We start from the raw sequence: 14,277 nt of genomic DNA, 5'->3' as shown, positions 1-14,277 counted from the left end.
CGAAACCTATCGATTTAATAGAAGACTCTTAATGTCAACAAAATATTATATTATATTATATTATATTATATTATATTATATTAATTATATTATATTATATTATATTATATTATATTATATTATATTATATTATATTATACGCTTCCCTTTAGGATTTTGTGCCACCGCTAATTACCACCGTCACATTGTTTAACTTTCAATAAAGTTCCACTTTTGTCTCGTGAGTCCATAGAATAATTTCCTCAAAGATCTTGGCGACCATGATGGGGTTTTTTTTGTTTGCCTTTTTTAAATTCTTTTTTTTGTTTGTTTTACAAATACGTATTGTACACGTATTGTTTTGTGAGCATTTTTTGCATTTGTTCTCCCCACACTAATTTCTTGTATCCAAACTCATTAGTAACTAGAAGTTGTAACACGCTGTGCCCAGCAGGTGTCACTATTGGTATTTTTCTTTTAGATGTTTGGCTCTGAAGAAATAAGCTTTTCCACCCGTTTCGGTCAGTGCTTCCAAAAACGTTAATGGCATTTGTTCACTTCTTTAGACAGAATTCACGTTTAATACTAAAACAACGAAAATACACTTCATTTGTCCTGGCAGACATCCCGGTAGTTTTTACGATGAAGCTCTTTAAAGCGATAAAGCTTTAAAGAGGATGTTTAGTCCTTTATTTATGTCAAACTCTTCTTTTTCCTTTTTTTTTTTTTTTTTTACCGCACTTTATAATCAAACACTCCGAGTTCAAACGTTCTTGTTTTATTCTTCCGAACGCTTCTATGTGCTACTTCCGGTCTCGTGCTGCGTGAAGATGCGCAGCTTGATATGATTCTCCCTCCTCAGCAGCTGTGTGTTACCGCCCTCCGGAGAACACCCAACGCTCTCTGCCTCTGAATATTAACTATTCATTTCGGTCCCTTTGTTGCAGCGCATGATCTAATACAGAAGTAAAGTTTTATATTCTAAAGTTTTATAAGTTACGTGTTATATTGTAGTTTCAAATTGCTCGTGCGCACCACGGCGTCAAGTAGATAGAGCGTGAAGGTCTCTAGGATTGTATTTTCTGAGTTTTTGTACTACTATCCTTGCCATTATTAGAAACGCACTCCACAGCGGTTTCCCGTTTTGCATTGCAGCACTCCCCCTGGTGTATAGCAGCCAATTCATGCAATAAGAGTTCACACGCCGTTACTATGGAAACAAGTCAACTGTGCAGAGGGACATAGGAAGAAGAAAAGAAGACGAGGTGCGCGGGTGCAAAAAGTGCGTTCCGGAGCTGGATTATATTTTTTTATTTTTTTTTATTTGCTAATGGTAAGGTTTAAAAAGTTTTTAAATACAAAAATAAGCATGACGTCAGAAAACTTGCTTTATCATTGTGAAGCAGAATTCACCAAGGGTTGGTTGGTTTACCCACTAATAGGGAACGTGTGCTGGGGTAGACAGGTTAGTTTCACCCTTCTGATAATGTGTTGTTGCAATAGTAATCCTGTAGTATGTGTAAATAGGATATCGTCGTGGACTGTCAAATGAATAGGACACCAGTTCTTTCAAAATAAATGTTCACGTATTAGTGACTACTCTTTGTTTGCCTCGGGGGAGAAGGGGATTTGGCTACAGGTGAACTCTGGTGTTTAATTTGAAACACATTAGAGTTTATTGTGGATTCTATGAATAAACATGAACCTCTTCCCTACTATCGTTCACGGGGAAGGATCTGTGATGCTTTGGGCCCATTTCTCTTTCAAAGGCTTCGGGAACCTTGTTTAGAGTGCATGGCGTCATAAAGTCTTTAAAATACAGGGACTTTTTTAAGACCCTTGTGGATTCATGAACTACCGGGTCGTCATTGGGTCTTTTAACGACATAAATAAATAAAAAAGGATAAATAAGGAAGAAAAATCGGTTTTGCAGTAGTGTTAAGGCTCATCGTTTTGTCTTTGTGCCTCCAGATGCCACTTGAATTACAGCCTTCGTCTAGCCGTGCCACAATGCAAACCAAGCGGAGTGCATGGACCCCACTGAACCATCCGCAGATCAACAGCAAGGTCAACATCAGCTCATTTTCAGAAACACTGCTATTTGTTATTCTACTAAAGGGGCAGAATTATGTGTGTTCAAGGCACTCGGGGCCATTTTATATAACAATCAAAAATATGTTACCTTCAGGTATTATAAAAAATGTTATAACAAATATGACTCAAAACCAATTTGAATTGGTAATTCAACGTCTTGAAATTGGGCCTCTGTCTCTTTAAAAACTCCCTGCCCTTTCTGAAACTCCGCCTTCAGGAAGCCATCACAACATGGCTCCTATATTAACCCTTTAACAACATTTTTACCAGCGTTTTCACTGAGAAGTAGTTCCTATAATGAGCCCCGCAGATACTCAGTTCCACCAGGTGTTTGCTAAATGCTGCTGGCTAGTCTGAAGGAGCCGAGTGGGGGAGTTGCAGGGTAGGGCTGCTCTGTGAGGCGGAGGCTGGGAAACTGAAGCTCTGAGGAGGAGCAGAGCCTGGAGGCAACGGGAGTGGCAACCATTCCCGTGATTGCCACGGGAGATAAAAGAAAACAGAATGTCTTTGAGGAGGGGATAACAATATGACATGATGTAAAGCTAAAAAAAAGTTGATTTTATATAATACTACCCCTTTAAAGTAAAAAGTATTTAGTTTTAGAAAGCTTATCAAACTGCCAAAAGCTTCAAATGTTTCACGTTACTTAACTAAATATGACCTCTTATTCCCAGCTGTTTGATGAGAGGAGACAGCTTCTGGCAAAATGGGTCAGTTTAAGAGGACAACTTATTCTGATGCTGTAAAACTGATGCTTCTGGTGAACTGAGTTGTGTCCTTTGGTAGTTTCGTAGCTGGTCCGACAGCCAGAGGAAGGCTGTGCTGGGGGACTTTGTGCTCCGCTGTTCAGTGGAGCAGCTCAGGTCCCTGAGCCTCACCGTGAGCAGACGGCTCCCCCTGCAGGCTGCAGACTTCACCTGCCTGCTGCCCAGAGCCCTCTGCCTCTACTTGTTCTCCTTCCTGGACCCTCGCAGCCTCTGCCGATGTGCTCAGGTACACATCACTGGAGCAGATCCAGGAGGCCCATGATTAGGGTGTGTAACATGTTTACCCTCCGTGTGTGACAGGTGAGCTGGCACTGGAGGAGCATCGTGGAGCTGGACCAACTGTGGATGGCCAAGTGTCTACGGCTTGGCTGGTGCATCACCTTCTCCCCCTCGGCCTTTGAGCGGGGCGTCTGGAAGAGACACTACATAGAGACTGTTCAGGATCTGCGACGCAGACTGCTGCAGGTCAGGGGACTTTCTTACATGTGAAAAAGGTCCAATGGAGCCACAGGATTAAAAGTCTGCGGTGTGTTTCCAGACACCATCAATGCCACCGGAGCTTGAAATTCCTTCAGCCATCAGCGGTGGACGAAAGGAACCACCAGAACTGGTTAAGAACGACAAGGAGCATCCAGTTCCCACCATCCAGCCTCCTGAGTCCAGCTCCAGATCAGGGTTAAAAACAGAAAAGAAGGCTAAAGCCCTGCCACCATGGAGAGACTCAGACAGACACCCAAAGGATACAATGCGCTTCAACTACCTGGACAACCTGGATCCCGTGGAGCAGACCTTTAGAGAGTGAGGATGTTGGAAACACAACTTTTTGTTTTTTTGAACTCTTAAACTAAAATACTTAAATCTATGCCCAGGCAAATGAGAAGTAAAACCTCCACATGCTGCAGCGGTGCGTCCCAGAACGGTGACGGAAAGAGAAAAACGCCATCTGAGGCCACGTACAAACTACGCAAAGCTAAGTCTCTGGTGAATCTCCACCATTAGCTCTCAGTGATGCTTTACCTTCTTGTCTGAATTTTACAGAGCGATGAGCAATGCAACTGTGTTACCAGGAGGCATCATACATTATGAAGTAGCTCTTTAAAACTTAATCATGCTAATGTTGAGAGAGAAGGCGTTTTGCTGATTATGGTGGATGAAACGGGTAGCTCATATTAAAGTACCTAGCAAATGTATTCAGGCATTTCATCATGTTACCACCCAAAACATAATGGATTTTTTAGGAGATTTGTTGTGTTTCGTCAACCAAGAAAAACATCCCCATAGCATGATGCAGCCACCACCAGGTGTCACCATGGAGATGGCTGTAAATGGAACTTCTTGTGAACGTGTATCAACAACAGCCTTCTGTTTTTGTACCTCTGTTCTGTCAGATGTTCCTCAGAGCCCAGGACTCCTCCCCACCTGTTCCTGCTAATCGTCTCCCCACAGACCCTCGGACCCAAACCCGCCCCTCATGGGCATCTCCTGCTCAGGACCACCCAATTACCATTGAGACAGCCATGAACCTGCTCAGCATGACCCGGTGGAACGCCGGGGTCCGACCCGGGCCAGTGAGGCCGTCGGTCCCCCAGTTAAGTTTGGAGGCCCTCAAGGCAGCCCGGCGCTCTCAGCGGAGCACTCCCAGTAAGCAGTCTAATTTGTTCGGATCCTTTAGGCAGAATCTGATGTAACTGTATAGTAAGAGAAACGTCCACAGGAAATTAGAGACGGAATATGAGTAATTGTGCAAGAAAACACCTGGAAGCTGCATGTGACCCAATTAGAAATGTTAGAACCTTGCTGAGTTTTCACTGGTTTCAAATTGTTATCTCCTATAGTTTATAGAATATTACATTTTTAGCTAACCACAATGGTAAATCACTCACGGTGTATATCATTTAGTGGTGCACTGGCATGTCAATGCATACACACCTGACGTGTTTCTCTACAAGTTAAACCTCCACCTCTTGATACTCTGGGAGAGAGAAAAAATACATACGGTAAGTTGAATGATTTGGAGAAAAAGCTAACTAATTTTCTCAAGCTAATTCTGCTCTCACTCAAGGGACATAAAATGGTGACTTTAAAAATGTACAAAAATGTACCTACTGTGAATAGAAGTTCAAGCCTATAACTCTTGATAAAGTGCTTTGTTTTTAAACTCATTGACCGTTGAGCCCGGCGTTCCCCACAGTCCAGTATTCAGTCCATTATTATTTCTTTTGAACGTAATTTTTTTAAATTTTTTTTTACAAATTTTCTAAATTGTCCAACTTTATAAGCTTTTAGATGACAGAAATGTATTTTGTTTGATTAAACACTGAAATTAAATTTGCATCATTTTGAAAGAAAAAAAACAAACCAGAACCTCAAACAATCGAAACCAATCAATGATCTAACCAATCTGTTTTTGTTATCAATGTTTTGATAGCTGATGTTTTTAGATCCTGGACAAAAACACCTGATAGAATAGATGAGTTTACTATTTGACTCAGATCAGACGCAACCACAGGCAAAACTTTCTTCAAGAACAAAAGAAAAACTACGTTTTTTCTTAAAGAAAGTTTTGCCTTATGTCAAGACAGCAGGAGAATGAGCTTAATTGATGCGCCAAGTTTTGATTTAAAAAAAAATCTTCATGGAAAAACTTGATTGTCTTTGCTTGCAGGTATACGGCTGTTCAATATTTGAAGCGCAGCTCAACACTGCCCCCAGCAGGACAATGATATCAGCACTGAGCAGAGCTTCAGGAGAACTTCTTTTGAATGAATCTAATATTCTTGATTATCTCCTTCAAACCTTTCGCATCATTTCTTTTTTGCAAGGAATCAATGTAGTTTTGGGATCAAGTTGAGAGTTTCTGCAAAAATGTATTTGAGAAGAATCTGTAAGTCAAGTTAGAAAACGTAACAGGCTGTTGTCTTACCTGAACCTGGCAAGACTTTGGCTTGAATTTATTATTCGAGGACATTTGAGACATCCATCCATCCATCCATATAATTTCTAACACCCTTGTCCCTAGTGGGGTCAGGAGGGCTGCTGGTGTCTATCTCCAGCTAATGTTCTGGGTGAGAGGCGGGGTCACCCTGGACAGGTCGCCAGTCTGTCGCACATTTGGGCACATTTGAGACATTTCAACTTCTTTTTTCAAATGTCTCTATGATATTGAACGTGTTTTATGGGCCAAATGGAATTATAATTAAAACGTCTGCAAAACCAAGACATGTCTCTTTACATGCTGTATTTTGTCCATCCAAATTGTTCACGTAGGGATTAATTGTAATACTTGTTCTGGCCACAAGAGGGTGTAGTAAACATATATCAGTGGAAACTTTAAATAATGCATTTATTGCTGCTAATAATTTGCTCCTTTCATCATGTCTTATTTCAGCAGTTGTAATCATTTCATAACAACCTTTTCATTTATGAAAAGGATTTATATGATTTGTTTATGGGGGCTAACTGATACCTACAACTAGTTTATGGGTACAAGCTAGTTGCACAGAGGGGAAACTGACCCAGGAGTTTAGAACGCAAAAAAAAAAAAAAAAAAAGAACTTTCAATGAAAAAAAAAAAATTACATTCAACTCAATTAAGTTCATTTATACCGTTCACCAAAGTCATCACAAATTGGATAAACATCCAGTTAATATCAGGTTAAGTAAAAAGTTTTTAAAAAATCAAATTCAATCAGTGTATAGTAACATATACTAATCAGGTTATATATATATATATATATATATATATATGAATCTCTCTCTGATAAAAAAAATTGCAATGTTGTGAATAAGAACAAAAAGTCTTTAAGAAATGTACCACCTTTATTATCCAATTCAAACCTCCCACCCAGTACGCAAGAACACAGCTGAAGCAACTTCCATAAACAGTGAGCAGAAATCTGAACAATATTGAACAATAACTGTCAGTTGAAGACAAAAACAAAAAGATCAATAATTAAAACAAAGTCTTTCATCCAGCAAGCAGTTGGGGCCGAAGAAGGTCCCTGACAGAAGACGGGGGCGGGTCTCTTCAGTCAGAAATGAGACTTGTATGATACCGCAATCTCATTGCATCAAAAATATGGCTCGCACTCATGATTGGATGCATGTCAAAATACAACAGGATGTTAAGGTGATGTTAGTCTGAAAGCGTTAATGGAGGGACAGGAGTGGCTGCGGCTCATTTTAACCCTCCCGCGGGTCTGGTCCACATTGAACCCGCGTGCGCTTTTACAGGGGTTTTTTGTGTGGTTTTGGAAACTGACGCTCTGACGGGATAACCCATTCAGCGTCCTGACCGTGATATTTGCGCAGCGTCGTTCTAAGACACCCAGGAGGGTTAAATGTATGGCTTTATGGATTTGGCACAACTGAAACAGGTTTTTCCATGCTTCGCCAGCTTATTTAAGGCAATGCAGGGCATCAAGACGCCCCTCTGGCATTTCCATCGTGAGATCCAGATTGTGGTAAAAAAGGAAACAAACAAAAGTTTTAAACGACTACCCTACACATCGATGTCCATTAATACACATTCTCTCTCTCTCCCCATCTGTCATTGGTCTTAAGAGTTTATAGTAAAAAAGAACCACAGTTTAACAGTCACAGATTGTCCAACCTAGTTTGAGAGCAGTGTAAGGTAAGCACCCAAACACACGCAAACACGCGCGCACACACACAACCAGGTGAGGCAGCTGGAGGATCTGTTCAGTGCTGGTGGCCTGTTTCACTTCACCTCCATAGTTTGATTTATCAGGAAGGACTAGCACAATGACAACAGTCACATTTAAAATTAAATGTAAAAAAAACAAAACAACCAAAAAAAACCGGACACTTCGGAGAACAAGTGAGTTTTTTTTCTTTTGTCATTTAAAATTTCCAACAGGGTCAAAATATCTCTCTTTTTTTTTTTTTTTACGAATTATAATTTATTTAGAATTAAATATTTTTGGTCTTTCTGTTAAAAGAATGATTACCATCAAAATATTGGCCCACATGGTAAAGACGTGTGGAAATGCATCTTTTATTCCAGTAGCATCATCTTGAATTGAAAAACTGTGTTACACAATAATTGGCTGCAAGAAATGTTTCTTTGTAGGTCTTGATCAGTTACACAAGTGTATGAACTTTCAGAAGCAGCGGTCAAAGCATGGGCTGTGGCTGACTATTTTAATGCTCCTAGGGGGCGCTGTAGAGGTATTTTACCACCCCCACCCAATTTTTTCATAAATATATTTTAGCAGCTGAATTAGTATCCATTTTGTTGAATTTGGTGCAGATCAGATGGTGGATATACGTAGTTTATTATTTTCAAAATAAGCTACACTAAAACTGAAATTTTAATTCAAATAAATTAATTTATGCTTAATTGGTAGTTTCGCCAGAGGATAAATTAAAAATGATTGAACTTTCAAGCATTTCCAATGTGAGATCGTGCTGCTGCGATAAAAGACGAATTTATTTTAAGCCTTTAAAGATTTGAACCAGTGGTGCCACTAAAAACGGGCAGCACAGTTAGGATGAAATTTACCCAAAAACATGGCACAGCATGTAGCTTTTAAAAACAGCTCAAGAAAACATTTGACTGGATCATTTATAGTCACTTTCAACAACCCACCCTTCAGCGATTCTTCATTCCAACAGAGATGAAGTCGGTTTGACGTCCGAGACTTTAACGCATTTCTCGGAAAGGTCACAAAGGTGAACCGAAGACGGATTTTCTAAAGTCGGTATCCCAAAAACAAATATTTATTCTGCATCGGAAGAATCTCATATGAAGCTCAACCTTAAATTTCATCGTCAGCTGGGATTTTATGCTGCCTTGCTCATGTGCAGCAGCTTTCAGAAATCATTTCCCGCCATCCGGGAAGGCGAACGTCATCAACAAGGCAGCTTTTAAAAGCCTTTCACGGGATGCTTTTGAGTTTTATTTTGTTTACTTTTATGGTGGGAAAGTAGAAAGCAATCAAATCTGCAGGGCTAAAATAAACTGGAGTGTAGGATTTTTGCATAATACACACAAGTATGAACAACAAACCATTTTTAAAAAATAATGTAAACATTTACATCTTGTCTGAGGTCAGCAGAATGATCCTCTTCATATCAATATTTATAAAAAGAAAAAGAAAATGTTACTGGAGCATTGACTGGATGTTTTTTGGAGTGGACTCGTCGTGCAGGTGTTTGGTGGTGAACCTGAGGAGAAAAAAGTGGACTTTAGATTAGAGACAATAACAATATTACTAAAATTAGGAATGCACCGATTCACTTTTTTTCACTTCCGAAACAGATATCGATATCTGCAGCTTAGTTATCGTCCGATACCGATCCATGAATAGTTACAGAAAAATAGAGCTGCATTGACTTAAAACGCTTGTTTTTCTTAAACGCAAACAGAAATGTACTGAATTATAAATTTATTTGATAACTCTGAACCAGTACAGCACAATTAAACACACCAACAGCTTCCCAAGCTTGGACATATATGTAAATATAACTTTCATTTGTTCAGTCAGTGCAATCAGAAGCACAACAGCCAGGGTAAAATGAATAATAAAGAAACTGAAACTGACAAAAACAAACAGCAACAAACGTTCTTTCAAATAATTCAGAAAGTAAATAATAGAACATGATGTTGCTCAAAGCACAAAGCGTAGAATTAGACTGAATAGATCTGCCCCAATCTAGATTTTCTTTCCAATATCAGGGCTGATACAGATATTAATATGGGATCTCTAATTAAAACAGGCTTAATAAAAAGCACGTACTTGAGAGCATTCAAGAGTCCTTCGACGTTGTCGACCGGCTGGTCCTTCAGCACCTTTATGCAGCCTTTCATCTGGAGGAAATAAGTCCGAGTCAAATCACATGGAATCAAAAGGCGACTTCGTCTTTACTGAACCGAAGCACAACAAATGTCTTCTTACATCTATCTTGGAGGACTTGGTGAAGGCGCCGTTTGGATGGACGTGGTCGTAAAGGATGATCACTCCCACCATCACCCTCATGCAAAACAAGAGTGTATCCTTGCTGCTGAAGCGACTCGAATATTCCCTAAAAAAAAAAAAAATCATTCAAAAAGTTTATTTAAAATTAATTTTCTTAGAAAATTACGCAGTAAGACACCAAACTATGCCTTGACAGACGTCCAGAAGACACTCAATTAAACCACAAAAGCTGAAGAAGTTGGCTGTAATTCATGCAAAAGGAGCCCTGACCAACCACCGAGTCCACATACTGAACAGAACATGGACATACCATTCACCAAGTTGACAATTTTTGTCTTTAACATTTTTTTTTACCCATCATAAGTCATATTGTGAATTTCTGAGAAGCTGAATTTTGGTTTTCATTAGCAGTAAGCCAGAATTGGCACAATTATTAGACATAGATCCTAATAAACACCAGTCTGTTTGTAACGAATCAATAAAACTCATGAGCTAAATTTCTGGAGCCGAAATAAATGAACTTAACAGTGTTGTGATTTCCAGTGATGTAACACGCTGTTTTGTTTCACTTGTAAGAAAATTGTAAAGCAGCAATAAGAGTGAAGTCTAAACATATTTCAACTTAAAGCTGTCCAGTAAAACGTAAACACAATTTTACACCTTTCTTCATATGCTAACTGGCCATGAATGCAGACATAAGGATTATTGCCAACTTAACTTTTAATCCTGCTGCTTTAACAGACCGATTGAGTGTGTGTGATAAGATTTGAACTGGTGAGTGCAGAAACTCACGGCGTCTCCAGCATGACCTTACACACGCTGGCCATGGTGCTGAGGCAATCTGTCGTGTTCTCCAGTGGAAGAGTTTTGTTCTAGAAAAGTCAAAGAAAACACACTTTGTTACTGATCATAATCACAGTTTTTCACCCCCTAGTTTAATCTTGAATTGATAAAATGAATAAAAATTAAGGTTCTGCACTGTGTAGAAAATCATGTAGCTTCAAGATAAAAGTCCACAGATAAATGCTTAAATGTCAGACAAGAATCAAAACAGTATCAGTGGTGTTCACTGCAAATATCTTGAAGGGTTGTTTCTGCTCAATCCAAGTCATTCCAGCTAGAGGTTGTAACTTTATGTGACTGTTAGCATCGTTGCATCACGGAGATTATTTCCTGCGACTGCTTCTTTAAATTCACTGCTTACGTCTTTCCCTTTGAGGTGTCGCTAAGACACACACTTTATTCTCTAGAACTACAAACTTTCTTCTGTTTAGAGCAGTGGTCACTCTTGTTGAAAATCAATTAGTCACATTAGTAGACTTTAGTTATGTTTGTATTTAGGCTTGGACTTAAACGTGTTATTTTCAATTAATTCATTATATATATTTTAACACATGAACATTTTTAAGAGGAATTAATCGCATTTTTAAAAAAATTCTTAATTGACAAAAGCTCCAAGCAGGAACTTTGTATTTGTGTGTATTTCTGATACACTGATAAATTTGACGTCCAAGCGACTTCCGCTAACAGCAGCCCTGGACCACATGCTGCTTTTCCTGGCCCACACAGGGCTCATTTCTGTTTTAAAAAAATATCTGATTGGACGCTGGTAACAACTATGGTTAGCCTATCAGCTATTCAAGCCTAAAGTAGCATCTCAATGCTAACCATGTTGTACCAGGACAAATGTCCCCAATGCTAAAGTTAGCATCCACAGCCCATATTTCTAAAGAAGGTCCATGAATGATCAGTGGTTCCTGATTGGGTATAATAACACTTTGCACCAATCTAATGGTTATGTAAAAGATTGAAAACAATAAATATCTTTGTTTTTGGGCTCATGCATCTATTCATTCAATAATTTAGAAGCAAAAAGTGTATTTGAGCTGAAAACGTTGCTTATTTTGTCAATACATGGCTTGGCATGAATTAATTACAGGCTCTGAAATGAACTCTATTACCGCTACGCCACTAGTTTTGTTATTTCCTCTCCAGTCTCCCTGTACGTTTGACTGAAGGATAATTAGACGGTTATGTTGCAGCAGCGCTCTCACCTCCGACACAAAGTTTGTCGTCGCGGTGCTCAGTGTTTTCAGCATGGGCGTGGCCTCAGCGTAGAACAGAGACATTCGGTTGGCCATCTCATTGTTGACTTCATTTTCAATGTCCAACTATGAATGAAAACACACAATTAACGGGGTGAAATGCTTTGTGTGTGTGTGTGTGTTTAATGATCAAGAAAAAAGTCGTCTTACATTCATGTTGTTTATCCGGTTCCGACTGATGGTCCTCCTGTAGTAGCTGAAGTCGTTCTGAATGGCAGGAATCCTCATCTGTGTCAAGACATCCAAACAATCCTCGGTCAACACACACGGCGCTTTTATGTGAGGGTAGGAGTGTGTTGGCCTGTGTGTGTAGTAGACCTTGAGCTCGTCAAAGCGCAGAGTGAAGTGGAGTATCTCGGCGAACTGTTTGGCCAGCGCCTGCTCCCTCTCCAGATGCTGAGTAGGAGTGAGGGGCGGGCAAGTAAGCGACTTCAGCAAACTCTTCAAAGCCTCCTCTGCATAGCATAAGGCATTTCATAAGACTAAAATAGTTCTGTTTGGCTGTGAAAAGACACATTCACAGCATTGTGTGACTAAGTGTATGGCAGTGTGGGATCAGTGTGGGGTCACCTAGTCTGAGGGAGAAACTGTAGAACGTCTTGAGTTTGATGACCAGCGGGCAGACGGAGTTCCAGGCTCGCTCCTGCAGCGACATGTCATTGGGATTCTGGATCGCCTGGAGAGGCAGAAAGCAAAAAGTTAAATTATTAGTTGGATGATTTGAAACTGCAGTATATAACTACAGATTTTTTTTTTTGACATATTTGTTAAAACTCCGTCGCGTATGAAACAGACAATCTGTGTAATAAAAAAGCTCCTCTGCCTTCTCCCAGTGCTAACTAGAAACAACCAGGTCTTAGCGCTGTCAATCACCATCCTCGTGGCGCAACTCCAACCCTCCCTTCCGCCTCCCCTCTCTCGCCATCTCTTGCTCTCTGCTATGCTGCTGTCGTGAATCCTAAGGTTAGTTCGCATAACCACTGATGACGGTGGATAAACGGTTTTCCTGTAAAGGTAAGTTATTTCTCCTCCATTAACACATGGAGAAGCGTGAACATGAGCATGATTGACAGCGCTAAGACACTCCTCCTGGTTCTGACTGGTTGGTTTTGGTTGCGAGTAGCTCAGGGAGGAAGTAGAGGAAATACATTTTTTCACAGATTATCCATCTCATAAGGTATTTTCTTTGTAACTTTGTAATTTTGTGCTTTTATTTTGTAAAGCAAACTGAACCGCCTTGCTATACAAATAAACTTGATTGATAAACCGTCACGACATGGTGACAGTTTTAACAAATATGTAAAAAACACATATTTTCTATAAAAGTTAAATACCGCAGCTTTATTCCCAGTTATTCCTTGAAGCAAATCCTAAAGCGTGTGTGTGATGTGTGTTTTCTTACATCTCTGATCTCCAGCCCCGCCCCTTTGTACCCCTGCAGCCCCGTCAGGATGCTCTCAGAGTCCTGCAGGACCGAGTTCACCTGGTTCCACACCTTACACTCGCCTTCTGTCGGCTGTGCATCTATGAACAAATCAAAACTCCAATCATTTATACTCCTCAACAATTAATTACTTCAGGCTGTACAGGGATTTTATTCTTGGCTGAAGTAAAAAATCTCAGTTTTTATCCACTTGACATCATATTAGCTTTTGGGGATTTTAATCATTAATTTCAACCATTTCTTTTAGATGGGAGTTTAAAAAAAAAAAAAAAAACAGCATTAAAAACAAGAACTGGGTGCACAAGTCACACGAGTTAATAGTCAATTAATGGCATCATAAATTAAAATGAGTTTGACAATTTCCATTCAGATGATTAATATTTTTTGAAGGGCAATTTTGTTTACAAAGACATCATAATCCATTTTATTTATGGTTTTGGTTGTAAATGTTCCTTTTCCCCCCCCCCCACATTTAATTTTGTGTTTTTAATCGTCATGTTTTATTTTCGATATTTAAAATATCTTTCAGTTCCAGTGTGAAGTGTTCTTTACAAAAATTAAAGTTCCCACATCCACCCAGAATTATGCAATAATCTAGATTGATCGCATCAAAAAGCGTGATGTTTCTCAGCAAATTTTGACAGGATATTAATCTAAATACTAGTAGAGGTGTCCTGATAAAATATTTTCTTTTCCGATACTGCAGCTTTGAGTACTGGCAGATACTGACATTGACCCTTGCGCTACGAGCACGTATCATATATGCTTTTACTACTCATTTTGTCATGTGGAATGTTGGAAAATTCTTGTTGAAGTCATATTACTTAGAGGGAGAACAGTACTCAACAACAACAACAGGTATGAAAACAACTGACCTACTTATTATCAACCAATGGGGCAGACTAAATGCAGGAGCGAAGTGCTTATAGTTTAGATGTACGCCGATA

General features: G+C 39.6%; 2 protein-coding genes across 4 annotated transcripts in view; one reads left to right on the top strand and one right to left on the bottom strand.

Moving 5' to 3' along the window:
* Positions 1 to 7: 7 nt before the first annotated feature.
* Positions 8 to 6,057, top strand: fbxo16 (F-box protein 16). Its single transcript, XM_032586294.1, has 9 exons — positions 8 to 1,312; positions 1,951 to 2,046; positions 2,748 to 2,783; positions 2,860 to 3,066; positions 3,141 to 3,305; positions 3,379 to 3,638; positions 3,710 to 3,821; positions 4,229 to 4,481; positions 5,506 to 6,057. The coding sequence occupies exons 1-9, from the start codon at positions 1,310 to 1,312 to the stop codon at positions 5,526 to 5,528; spliced, it is 1,155 nt and encodes a 384-aa protein (XP_032442185.1). The 5' UTR covers positions 8 to 1,309; the 3' UTR covers positions 5,529 to 6,057.
* A 583-nt stretch (positions 6,058 to 6,640) lies between these two features.
* The window catches only part of fam49a (family with sequence similarity 49 member A), a 31,490-nt gene continuing 23,853 nt past the window's right edge, over positions 6,641 to 14,277 (bottom strand). For all 3 annotated transcript variants that reach the window (XM_032586297.1, XM_032586296.1, XM_032586295.1), the window contains 9 exons: positions 13,289 to 13,410; positions 12,457 to 12,562; positions 12,205 to 12,341; positions 12,037 to 12,114; positions 11,836 to 11,952; positions 10,574 to 10,653; positions 9,761 to 9,887; positions 9,602 to 9,672; positions 6,641 to 9,029 (listed from right to left, as the gene is read on the bottom strand). In XM_032586297.1, coding sequence (XP_032442188.1) covers positions 8,966 to 9,029; positions 9,602 to 9,672; positions 9,761 to 9,887; positions 10,574 to 10,653; positions 11,836 to 11,952; positions 12,037 to 12,114; positions 12,205 to 12,341; positions 12,457 to 12,562; positions 13,289 to 13,410 — 902 coding nt within the window. In that variant the 3' untranslated portion in view covers positions 6,641 to 8,965. The remainder of the gene's footprint in view (positions 9,030 to 9,601; positions 9,673 to 9,760; positions 9,888 to 10,573; positions 10,654 to 11,835; positions 11,953 to 12,036; positions 12,115 to 12,204; positions 12,342 to 12,456; positions 12,563 to 13,288; positions 13,411 to 14,277) is intronic.

The sequence above is a fragment of the Xiphophorus hellerii genome, chromosome 15, assembly GCF_003331165.1.
Source record: "Xiphophorus hellerii strain 12219 chromosome 15, Xiphophorus_hellerii-4.1, whole genome shotgun sequence".
Classification (NCBI taxonomy): Eukaryota; Metazoa; Chordata; class Actinopteri; order Cyprinodontiformes; family Poeciliidae; genus Xiphophorus; species Xiphophorus hellerii.
Note: the sequence above shows the minus strand (reverse complement) of the source record. Positions and strands in the feature narration are given on the sequence as shown.